General features: G+C 43.3%; 1 protein-coding gene across 1 annotated transcript; it reads left to right on the forward strand.

Annotated features, from left to right (window-relative positions):
• The first annotated feature begins 4,430 nt into the window (after positions 1 to 4,430).
• On the forward strand, positions 4,431 to 6,113 carry LOC108150390 (anionic trypsin-2). The gene is made up of 3 exons (XM_017278531.1): positions 4,431 to 4,810; positions 4,860 to 5,130; positions 5,192 to 6,113. The coding sequence occupies exons 1-3, from the start codon at positions 4,488 to 4,490 to the stop codon at positions 5,555 to 5,557; spliced, it is 960 nt and encodes a 319-aa protein (XP_017134020.1). The 5' UTR covers positions 4,431 to 4,487; the 3' UTR covers positions 5,558 to 6,113.
• The last annotated feature ends 6,765 nt before the right edge of the window (positions 6,114 to 12,878 follow it).

Here is a 12,878-nt window from a genome sequence, read left to right on the forward strand (position 1 = left end):
CCCGGGCCTGTCGGCGGGTGAGATGCGGGCAGGAGGTTTTTCGTGAGATAGGGAGCAAGTCTGCAGACCCCTAACCTGTTTGCCAAACTTACTTCAATTTGAACGTGCCGTCTGCTAACTTCTGCATATTCTCTTGGCCAGAGGCAGCAACCTCAGGAATATTTTCTACATTCGTTTTCTGAAGCATTGGTTTACTCGTCATAAGAAATCAATGTACTTTTACTTCGGCCTAAATGTATCAAGAATTAGTGAATTAATCCAAAACCAATCAAAATCTGATATTCAATAACTTTATTTTTAAGGGAATACTGTGATTTTTATTTAGAAACTCCAAAAATTAAACCTGTTTTACCTTTGTCTACAAAATAAAATGGAGCCAAATAGGATAAGTAAACCGAGTAAACCGCTATAAGTCAAATTATACACAAGAAAGGAAGCAAACTTCGACAAGCCGAAATTTATATACCCTTGCAGCTATTGCATAGATTAAATATCTTTTAAAACATCTAAATCTAAAACATTTTAAACATGTGCGTATATGTTTAAAAACATTAAAGCTATGATGATTTTCGCCTCATTCATATTTAAACAAAAAACTTCAAAAACATAATAGTTATCATTTCTTCATTTTTTTCCCGGTTGTTCCTATGGGAGCTATATGATATAGTCGTCCGATCCGCCTCGTTCCGACTTATGTACTACCTGCAGAAAGACAACTTTTGGAAAAGTTTCATGTAGATAGCTTTAAAACCGAGAAAGTAGTTTTCGTAAAAACGGACGGACAGGCGGACATGGCTAGCTCGACTCTCCTAGTGATGGTGATGAAGAATATATATACTTTATAGGGTTGGAAATGTCCCGTTCACTGCGTTGCAAACTTCTGACTGAAACTATAATAACCTCTGCAAGAGTATAACAAAACCGTGGTAAAATTCTATACAAATAAATAACCAGAAACTGCGAAATGTTACTCAGAAAATATAACACAAACACTGCACTAACAAACTGCATAGAACCATATAGTCAATATGATAGTGATATGTATTTTTTTTAACTTATAACTCTGTTTTAAATTATAACTATGCTGTTTTTTAATTTTTTGTTTAGTTCTTCGACATTTAGTAATGGTTAAATATTTCCAATTTACGGTTTAAATTTCATCAAAGTCGGACGACTATATCATATAGCTCCCATAGGAACAATCGGAAAAACAAATGAAAAAAAATTATAACTTTTCTGTTTTTTAATTTTTTGTTTAGTTCTTCGACATATAGCAATGGTTAAATATTTCAGAATTATGGTTTAAATTTTATCAAAATCGGACGACTATATCATATAGCTCCCATAGAAATAATAAAAATATATAAAATAACTATCAAATAATTGAGCTGCAAATCATCATAGCTTCAATGTTTTTAAACATATACGCAAGTAAATTATAATTTTAATGTTTTCAAAAATGTTTAATTCTTGCAATAGCTGCAAGGGTATATGAACTTCGGCTTGCCGAAGTTTGCTTTCTTTCTTGTTTGAACTAATATATGTTGATCTTAACTATTACCATTTTTTGTCACTGTTTCCAAGCACTGAACGGCAAGTTTAATGGTTTTTATGTGAATGCTAGGATTCGAATGAAGCCGCCTCTCTGAGATTGCTTTTAATAAGATAAGCCGCGGCCGCACTGCAACTAATGTAATTTGGCTGGACAGAAACGATGCCAACTTAGAGTGCAGCGGACAGCATTTCCAAATTCAATCAGCCGTGGGAAAATTCTCACCCCCCACCCCCCCTGTGGTTGCTTTTCATATAAAGCAGGGCGGGTCTGGGGAAAAAATGTAATTAAGCCAGAAGGTCAGTGAAGGAAGAGCTTTAAAGAAGCACACATCAGCGCATAAAGGCTCTGGCTTCATGAAGGTGGTCACTCGAGTAATTTTAGAGATAGGATACTCTAGAAAGAGAGAAATGGCAAAGATAATTAGGATTATACTTATTACAGTGCTTTCGTCGAGCGGAAAAGTAATTTGCCCGCGAATCGGCCAGTTCAATCTGGATATGGTCGACGGAAACTGCAGAGGAAGAATGATGAAGCGAATATAAGTGAACTCTATCGGAAGTCTCGTTTCAAATAGTAATCATGTCAAGTGCAAGAGATGGGTATGTTTCACTAAAAACGTCACTTTGTATGGCAGGCAAAGAAACTCCTCGCTACCGTTAACCTTCAGACTGCGAGGTTGTAGCATTGCTGACCTAAATGAAGCGAAATGAGTAATATTGAATGCTGCCCCACAGTCTCTTCCTCTGCAAAAAAAGCAAAACTTTTATCATAAATTTAACAGGCCGCACAAGTGAAATAATGTAGCGCAAGCCGAGATGTTGAGTGGGGTAAAGTAAATATATTGCAGGTCCCCCAGCCCCCTGATCATTTCCCGAACGCCCTTCGAAGACAATGGCCTGAGGCTCCGCTTTTAAAACATTCGCATATTCCGCATTCGCAAGGGGAGTTCACGGATTTATCACAGTAGAGAAAAGTTCCCGCGGGATATATAATTTCAATTTTTCAGCGCTTTTCGGTCCCTGATACACCGTTTTATGGAAAGTTAAGCACTGTTTATGCCTGTTAAATGCGAATCAAACAAAGGTCAGCCCACTTAGCTCGATCCGGCTGAGCCCCGAGAAAGGTTCTTGTACTAAGGCTTTTTAGTTGACAGCTGACAGACGGAGCGGAGTCTGGAGTGGTGACAATTATCCCGGACTGACCTGGTCTTGCACTGGTTGTCGGTCGTTGACGGGCGGAATCAAATGTGTCATCAAGTGCCCCATTCCAGGGCTGTTTTGCTGGTTTGCCGGCTTGCCGTATGAATAGTTAATGGCTCAAGTGCCAGACCCACACTAGGATACAGTGTATGGTCCTGGCCTTGTCCCTGCCGAAAACACCGACACGGACCCAGACAATGACAGACACAACAGGAGCTATGTTGAGCAATAGCGATTCAATAGCCGGGGTTGTTGTGCGGTAAAATCTTACACTGCAGTTTATGCAAAATTGCCGATAGCAATTTGCAAATTTAATGGCGTGAACAAATTCAATCAATGTATGCAAACAAATACAGGTCAGGGGCGGCGTCGGGCCCAAATAAGCCGGGCCAGGCTAGGGGACTAAAATAGCTTTGGAAAATAAACGGGTCTGGCTGCATTTGCTGCACAACCACCCGCTATCCCTTGACCAAGTTCGAGTCGGACTCGAATGTGTTTTAGTTAAAACTGCAAAAGGCAACAATTATCAGAGCTCCGCATCGTCCAGGCGATAAGTAATAAGAAGAGCACATTCCTCCATGTCTGGTTTGTGTGGAATGCCTGGCGGTCTGCTATCAGAGAACAGTCAGGTGCCATAATTGTTTGGCTGTATGACAACCGGTTCCTACCCACCGCCCAGGCGAACTTATGCAGCTGCTCCTGGCCTTGTTTCGGAATCCGATTTAGATTTGGCGCTCATCGAATAAGTTTCGGTGCTAAGGCATTCATGCACGTAGTCGCTGGGTTCTGTTTCGTATTTATCAAAACTTTTACTTGTAGAGTAAAAAAATGAACTAGCTTTAAATTGACTGCAATTCTAAGCTGCCACTGCTCTATCATTACGCATGAAGGTAGTCTCCGAGCATTCTAAATGTGGGCCATAAAAAATGGTTCCCATTTTTTTCTTCGCCGCAAAAATTTGTTTTTAGTAAGCGGGCGAAATGACAACTCAACTTAAAAACTTTGCCAAGGCAGCAGGAAGCCAAGAACTACCGGGAAAAAGCTCAAGGAGCTGCTTAGGGTCCTTGGACCTGCCTGCTACGACCTGCTCGACTGCTAGACTAGTACCGAACATCCCACCGTGGACTGTCTTGTCGGCGGAGTCAGGCATGCCCATCCCAAAGTTGGGCTAAGGAAAAAGAAGTGTCTTTTAAATTATTGCAAAAAGCAGGCTGCAAATTAATGATAACGACCCAACCAACACCTCCACCCCGGACGTCGAATGCCTGACTCGTTTGCCATAGAGGACTTATGGAAAGAAGCCTGGCAGGGCAGCGACTTAAGTGACATGAAACAACCAACTACTTACTGGCAAGGGTGTGCGTGGAGCGGGGAAAACTTGACAACTTAGTGCCAGTGTGTATGTGGTTTTGGCCGGATTGCTCGCCTAGAACGCCTTGGCCTGACTTGACTGAGTGGTTCGAAATAGGGTAAAGTGCAGTTCACAGTAAGCTGGGCGGTTTAGGGGATAAATAAATGCTTCCTGTTGCTTCACACGCACACTTAGCACTTGCCTGTTAACGCGTGCAAGTTATTTATGATGGCGACTTTTTCATCAGTTTATCAGATGGTTGTAAGCGCTATCTTCCAACGACAGTGCTTCCATTTACTGGTCTTCTCGCTTAGGTCCTATTTTATGTTGCAACATAACAGTCTGGCGTTTTCAGTCAGAACACTTATAAAAAAAATTCAAAATGTGTCCGTCCAAATTTGTTGTTTGTTTATTGCTGATTTATGTAAATGCTGCGTTAATCCCGTTTGATCTTGATGCAGTAGTACCCGATGAATCAAGAGAATCACAGACGACACCGCCCGCTAGTCGGAATGATCCCAGCGCCTCAGACTTCCAGTTCATGATCACGGGTGGCTATCGGCCTCACACAAATGATCTGGTCAAGTATGTAGTCTCGCTGCGAATGGGAAAATCAAAGAAGTTCTTTGGCGATAACCACTTTTGCGCGGGTGCGATCATCAGCCAGCGGTCAATCTTGACGGCGGCCCACTGCCTGTATTATGAGTGAGTACTGCGGCAGCCCTTAACAACGCCCATTAATCGACCCCTGCAGTCGCCGCAAGCTCATGCCCAGTAAATTAACGGTCATCGCTGGAACGCCAAAGAGGCTGGTGAAAAGCAGTACCACTCAAACTGTAGAAGCGAAGAGGCTTATACCGCACCCCAAGTACAAAAAGGGAAAATCGCAAAAATTTGACATCGGCCTTGTGTTGATGAAAAAGGATTTGAACTTGGGGGATGCTGTCGCCAGCATGCCTCTGTATGACAAGGCCCCGGTGGCCGGGGTCCCATGCACCATCGTCGGCTGGGGCACGGTCATACAGGTCAGTTCTTTCGCCTTTTTCCTACTTGCCCATCCTCAACGCACCTTGCCACAATTTCTAGTACGGGCCACTTCCCGATGAAGTCATCAACGGCGAGGTGAAAGTTTTGCCAGATACCTTCTGCCAGAAGCTCCTAGGCTGGACCAAGGTGGGTATGCTCTGCGCCAATGACAAGAGCAACACCGAAGTGGACAGCTGCCAAGGCGACTCCGGTGGGCCGCTTATCTGTGACAATAAGGTGGCCGGCGTCGTATCCTTCGGCACGGGTTGTGGTGAGCCCGATTCAGCCGGAATCTACACCGATGTCTACCACTTCAGGGATTGGATCAACGAGAACTCATGCCCCCGGAGGCCGTGTCCAGCGTTGACGTTGTTGACCCTAATGCAGCTTCTGCTGGCCTTCCTTGGCATTTTTAAGGGTATATAGTAGCGCCGGCTGTTCATTCAACAGGCCTTTGTTGTGCCGGAAGGTGCTGGAAGAGCTACTAAGTAATCGCAGCTACTATCCTGCGAGCCAGGAAACCTCCGAGTCTGTAGGCGACAAACCAAAAATGACTGAAAGCAGCGGCATGGCCTGTCATCCATAAATGTGAGGGCGGGCGGCTATGGCGGTGGAGATACGAATGCGAGGTCGGTTGCAAATGGCGCAATGGGCACGCCCCGCTATTACCCGCTCACACGCACATCCAATCTTTCCATATGGGCTGGGTGGAACAACGGTTTATGGTTACGCTGACGCTGTGCTGCCAGTGGATTCACTGTTTGTGACAGCAATTATCGCATCACAACCGAGGTTAAGGCCTCCCCTCCCGCCGATCATGAACCCACAGCATACCAAGCAGAGAACATTATGCAACGATTCGCAATGGTTCATTTGGGGCGCTCACCAACTGTTGATTGTATGAATTAGGGTTAGCGGTGTCCTCGTCCAGATTATAGGGAACTCTGCGCCTGAGTTGGTACAGTAAAATGAGCTTGATTTTTCTGATGCCGCATTGCGTTTAGGTTGACGATGACCGCGAGACTAAAATATTCCTACCAAATGTCCTGGTCTCTGCAAAATGGACCCCCAGTCTCAGCTCCAGTTGAATCTCATGTAGAAATCAGTGCGGAAGTATGTTGATTTCATATTAGCAATGCAATTAGTAATCAAGTCCGCACACTCCAACAACTTACACATACGATTGGAAAAGCCAAGACCTTAGCAACACAAGTCACGAACGTGTCCCTAGCGAGGGATGCTCCGTGCTCCAGGCTTCAGACAAGGCCATTGCGAAACAGCCTCGGTGACGACGACAGGCAGGCGACAAAACAATGTTGAATTGATGTGGGACTCTGAGAGACCGACCCGACCCAGACACATATTTACAGACATTCGCTATCAGGTTTGTCATTACACAGCCATATTGTGTGCTGTTCAAGTGTTCATAATGAATTTAATCGCGTATGTTTATTGCTCACTTCGCCATGGTTCTGCTTCGTCCTGCTGCGTCCTGCCCAACAAGTTGTTATTTTCTTAGCCCCACCGCCAGCGGAGTCGACACTTTATCATTTTGTCACGCTTCTTGTTTACCAAGTTGGCTCGTCAGCGCCCCGTTCTTCTGCATATTGATTCAGCATTGTGTTTCCGTTGTTCCGTAGTTCTGTGTCTGCTTTCGTAGCCTGGCATTTCCTGCTCCCTTTTTGCGCCCCCAGCAGTAAATTGTTTGCATATATTAGACACATGCCTAAAATTGCATTTCAAGGCAAGTTCATTTGGAAATAATTGCAGTTAAACTTTGTCACCGTAGTTGTCTGAATCCAGCGAAATGCACAGGGTATTCCATTAGCCAGCCTGCAACATGCATTTCCTGCTTGGATCATCGTCGTGTTTAGCACCAAATCCACGCTCTAATCTCGGGATGATGCTCAGACACAGTCCGAAACCGTCGAAACCACCGCCAGGAAAGCGGTAGTTGGCAAGGCACCCACCCCTTTCGTTCCTTCGATAATTTATTTGATCATGAAACAGCCTGAAAAATCCTAGCTCTGGTCGTTGAACTTCGGAACAAAACAGGGTGAACAGACACGTGTGCATGTGGAGGTGACCGAAGGGCGAGTCCGAGCTGCACAAGCGGTTTAGTCGCACCTCCTGACAAATCGACGGCTAAGCTCCAACGTCAACACGTCGAACACGAGCGCGTACCAGTCCCTACCAAAGTCGACCAGTAAGCAGTAGCAGGGTGCGATTTCCTGGCCAGATCCCAACCGAAATCGCTATCAATTTGCGTTTGTAAATACATTTTAATGGCATTTTAAAGTGAGGATGAGTTGACCTCTGAGCACCGCCCTTCAGCCCTCCTTCAATCACCCACCCACTTTCCACAACCTTCACCAAGCTAAGCTCAATCCACTACAGTAATCAATTTGAACATTTAGGCGGAAAAAGCAGGTTCTTATGGGTGGATTCGGGTCCTAGTGGAAATGGGGTTCCGTATGACACCGGAAATTCAAACTACTTCCTGTTTGGCGGTGGCATTCGTTAGCCATGTTTCATTTTCGCTGGGATTTGCTTTGGTCTGACGGATGATGGCTTGGCCTGCGATTTGATTTGTTTTCATTGTAACGAGCCTTTTATTAGCTTCACTGCCTTCCCTTGCATCTTCCCCATATCCTCCGTTCTCCGTTTCCTGTTCCCATCCCCGACCCGTGGAATACCGATCCCAGCCCATTTCATCCCTTCATGTCTGTTATATTGGCTCTATTGTTGTTTTTGTTGCTGTGTCGTAGTGGCCCTGTTCGTTAAATGCAAACACCAAAAGGGTTTTCAAAAACAACAATCAACGCCAGTAGCCCCCTTTTGACCGCCAAACCCCGGATTCAACGCCACCCATCAGAGCCGCAGTCCAATCACCCAAAAACTCCAACCACTCGGGATGGGGTGACGAGCAGGATGGGCACTACAGGAACGCCAGCGGCAGGCAACCCGTTTTCAATTCTGTTTGCCCAACACTGGCGGGCTACATTGACGGCCATTTGTTTAGAAACGCTAAAAAATATGATTGGTCGCACTTTAAAATCTAAATTAGAAAACCCCATTGCGAACATACTTTAATCCATCACGTGTATTAAGTGATTCGCTGGCAATTATATTATATTGTAGCTGTAAAACTGGCTTTCAGTTCAGCTTCATTTAATTTTAAAGAAGAAAATATTTTCTGGAAGGTTAAAATTGCATTAAAACAATTTGATTTTCTTTGGATATACTTTTTTACCTTAACTATAAATATAAAGAAGAATTCATTGATTTCTATAGTCCAATTGGGAAATATCGATATTTATTTTTAGTGGATATTTACACAAGCTTCGAAATTTAAAGTGGTAACTGCCACAGAGGTCGTAGCCCTAGGCAAGTGGCCCATGCAGTATGGTTTTTAATTGTCTGACATTTCGCGTGTGCCTGTCTGTGTGTGGGCGGATGGGTGCTTTTCTTGGCTTGGCTGTTTGGCCGTATTGCTGAGTGGAGCAGTGTGCGTGTGACTGGGTGGGTGTGTATGTGCTCGTTATTGTCAGTCTGTAGCAAAGCGATTTGCATACAAATTTGGCACGAAGTGTAAATATTTAAGCAGATACAAAGTGTGAGTCTTAAATTTTTGATACTAATTAATTATGCATGTGTAAATTTTCCAATGAAAATTATTATAACGCCATATTTTGGCTGCCCCCTCAGATTTCGTGTAACGAATGCATTTTTAGGCAAATCGAATCAAATGTTTGATAAACATTGGTCGGTACAAAAATCCGATTACACCCTTAGCATTTGTTTATAATTTAGTGCCAAGCTCGACTTTATTGAGCTTACATCATCCAACCCGAAAGGAAAGTATCGCTGCGCTGTCACCTGGTCGATAAAGAAATGTTTCTCCCATTGTGGATGTGGAGAGCTGGCAAATTACCCCCGCACACAACCAAAAACTCAGGACTCTTTAAGGGCAATAATAACAAAACATTGAGTGCGAACAAACGACCAAACAAATAGACGAACATGGAATACCGAACAAAACCAAGGAGACAATGTAACTAACGCCTCGAATGGCGGGTCTCAAGTTGATTGGGATCGGGGTTGAGGCAGGGATTAGGTTCAGTATTGAAAATGCGAATGGGGATGGAGCCAAAGGTCGGAGCTTAGCCAGAGCAGACAAAGCAATTCGGAAAAAGGATATCAAACACGAAATTCTATTAAAACTTTTTCACTTCTGCCTTGAATGTGTGCTTTGCGCCCCATATTCCGTAAGTGTTCAATTCAAAAGCCAAATATACCAATAAATAATTTACTACTCGTGCAGTCCGGGTCGTCGCAGAGTTCTTTGTCCGCATACTTAAAGCGCATTAGTCAGCCGCCACTGGTTTCTGCCCAAGTCCAAGCTGAGCATTAGAGAAAACTTGCCAAGAGACAGGCAGCGGGATGATAGCTATAGCTGTAGATGACGGTAGTGTCGGAGTGAAGCATCTTAAGAGCACCAAGATCCACGGATCCGAACGCGTCATACCCACTGCCGTTTGCTCTCCGGACTGAAAGCTTACAGTTAAAGACAACCCGATTTCCCCTTCTTCAACTGGCCAAGAGGCGGACGACGCCAGGAATGAATCTCTGAAAGTGTAATCTATGGCCCAGACCACAGCAGACTATTTGTATTAATTTGTTGCTGGCGACTTTGCTGCTAGAGAGACACCACCCCCGCTCTTAAAAACGAGCAGCGTCGAAAAATGCGACCCCGACCGAGGCCCAGGTCCAGACCGCGCCGTCAGTCGCCGGTCGAATAGAAAAGTTCCGAATAAGAATAGCAAAGGAGTCTTATTTCCAGCCCCCAAGTGTACCTCCTGATTTTTGCAGAATGCGTGTGATCCGGGGAACATGGAATGGCAGGGAAAACCCGTGGTCAGCTTAATTGTTTTTAATTAACAAACGAATTGGATGTTTTTTGTTTGCGTGGGAGAGGCAACCTCAGCGCATTGATGAATTAAACAACATTATTTTAGTTTCGATGCATAAAACGATTCAGCCAATCAAAACCTGCAAAGCGAGAATTGAAATGCTCTCTCCCATAAGAACACAAAAAATAAATCCAATAAGTGCAAATTAAAACAAGAAAGAAAGCAAACTTCGGCAAGCCGAATACCCTTGCAGCTATCGCAAGAATTAAATATTTTTGGAAACATTAAAATTATGATTTACTTGCGTATATGTTTAAAAACATTGAAGCTATGACGATTTGCAGCTTAATTATTTGATTGTTCTTTTATAAATTTGTATTATTTGTATGGAAGCTATATGATATAGTCGTCCGATTTTGATGAAATTTAAACCATAATTCTGAAATATTTAACCATTGCTATATGTCGAAGAACTAAACAAAAAATTAAAAAACAGCAAAGTTATAATTTTTTTTCAATTATTTTTCCGATTGTTCCTATGGGAGCTATATGCTATAGTCGTCCGATTTTGATGAAATTTTAACCATAATTCTGAAATATTTAACCATTGCTTTATGTTGAAGAACAAAACAAAAAATTAAAAAACAGCAAAGTTATAATTTTTTTTCAATTATTTTTCCGATTGTTCCTATGGGAGCTATATGCTTTAGTCGTCCGATTTTGATGAAATTTAAACCATAATTCTGAAATATTTGACCATTGCTATATGTCGAAGAACTAAACAAAAAATTAAAAAACAGCAAAGTTATAATTTTTTTTCAATTATTTTTCCGATTGTTCCTATGGGAGCTATATGCTATAGTCGTCCGATCCGACTCGTTCCGACTTATATACTACCTGCAATAGAAAGACAACTTTTGGGAAAGTTTCATGCAGATAGCTTTAAAACTGAGAGACTAGTTTGCATATAAACGGACGGACAGACGGACGGACAGACGGACATGGCTAGATCGACTCTACTAGTGATGCTGATCAAGAATATATATACTTTATAGGGTCGGAAACGTCTCCTTCACTGCGTTGCAAACTTCTGACTGAAATTATAATACCCTCTGCAAGGGTATAAAAATGCTTCCGGCTAGGATCAAACCGGATCCTTTTGCGTGTTGGGCAGGTGCGGTCGAAGCCAGTAAAACACCGCCCTAAATAGGGTAAGGCAAAGCTAAGGATAAGGCAAAGGTAAGACATTGATATCTATTTCTTCTGTGCCTCCTACATACATATATAAATTTAATTTGAATGATTAGTGTTTTTTTTTTCTGCATAAATGATGTGATGAAAAACACAAACCTAAAATAGATCCGCACAGTGGCAGTCACCGAGAATTCCGCGCGGCTATTTAGCGAAGCATAACAGAAAACGGAGAACTTGCAAAGCGTTTCCTCCAATTAGAAAGTGTAGTTTTATTGTTAATTGCTCCATCATAGCATCTGCGGTCGGAGGACGGAGGCAGCTCAACTTTTCCCGGCTCACAGCGCATACCCAATGAGCAATAATTAACTTTATCCAAAAATCTTTTCCGCCGCTATTGTAGAGGGTGGCTTTGGCTCGAGGGGTTGGATGTAGGATGGCTAGCGAGTCAGTCACCCAGCCAGCTGATGTCTCGTTACTTTGCTCCAGAAGCAATTTCCACTGCTCCAGTGTTGGCATTTTTATTGAATTAAGCAGCCAAAGTTATGTTAAGATGCCCTAATTTATGGTTGCTTGATGCGAATGCCCAACTTGTACCAAAGACATCCGGTCCGTTATCCAATCATCCTGCCAAGCAAGTGGGGACAATATTGGAGGAGTACAGGCCTGGTCACTGAAGGCGTTCCAACACATCAGCCACCCTTTATTCGTGCTAGCTTTTTCTTATTTTGTTCTCAGACATTTCCCCGCACCCGCACCCTTCGCTAACTCTTACTCTTCGCCGACAGGGTTTGGCCATTGTTGTTGCCGGTTTTGTTTCCTGACTATTTTGGTAATTGCTGTTTAAGTTGTTGTGGCTACATCAACCGCACTTCCTTAGCGGTTGTCGTTTTGGGCGTGATTTAATTGAAATCAATTAGCGGTAACGAGTGGTCATTAAGTTGGCTTAGTGGTAGTTTCTCCAATCCGTCAGTTCATTTTTTTTTTTTTCGCCTGAGCCATGTAAATTCGGAACGTCCTCTTTTTATGCTGGGAAAACTTTGGCAAACAGAATTAAGAGGCACACGAGTTATAGGTCTGTTTAAAAAGAATTCAATGCAAATTGAACGCAAACTTTTGCAAATACGTTTCAATTAGGAAGTGGACGCTCGAGTAAAGGGAAGCCGCATTCGAGGCCGAACGATTACAATAACAAAAATTACTTGCTGCCAAACTCCCCACCCAACTCCTGCTATAGCCACACAAACTGCCACAAGTCCAGTTCACATATTAAATGAAGGCATTTGCCTTTCACAAACGCAACCAAAAGTTGGGGAAGAAGAGGATGGTGGGGCGTTGAGAAAATGGCGGATGAACAGTAGGTCGGTCGCACTTGAAAGTGCACGACCAAATAGGGAAAGGGGAAACAGAGGAAGAAAAGGGCAGGAAACAGGAAGGGGAAAGGACGAAGAGCGCAACTTTTTAACTAGGTTTTTAGCGTTGCCTATTTCTGGAAGTGTTCATGGGGTAGGGTGGTGTGGTTGGCTCAGCGTCGCTCCACTTGGCGAAACGTTACATCCTCTGCTTTGTCGTCGCTCCTCCCAGTCCCTTTTTTTAAATTGTTTTGCTGTTTATTGCAAAATTACACAAAAACAATGCACGTT

This window comes from Drosophila elegans, unplaced genomic scaffold, assembly GCF_018152505.1.
Source record: "Drosophila elegans isolate 14027-0461.03 unplaced genomic scaffold, ASM1815250v1 contig_149, whole genome shotgun sequence".
In the NCBI taxonomy this organism is placed as follows: domain Eukaryota; kingdom Metazoa; phylum Arthropoda; class Insecta; order Diptera; family Drosophilidae; genus Drosophila; species Drosophila elegans.

Bases quoted from the DNA above. Each gene is read 5' to 3' on its own strand.
- LOC108150390 (XM_017278531.1), top strand. From the start codon at position 4,488: ATGTGTCCGTCCAAATTTGTTGTTTGTTTATTGCTGATTTATGTAAAT. The intron at 4,811-4,859 runs GTGAGTACTGCG...CGACCCCTGCAG, and splicing joins GCCCACTGCCTGTATTATGA to TCGCCGCAAGCTCATGCCCA. The intron at 5,131-5,191 runs GTCAGTTCTTTC...CACAATTTCTAG, and splicing joins GCTGGGGCACGGTCATACAG to TACGGGCCACTTCCCGATGA.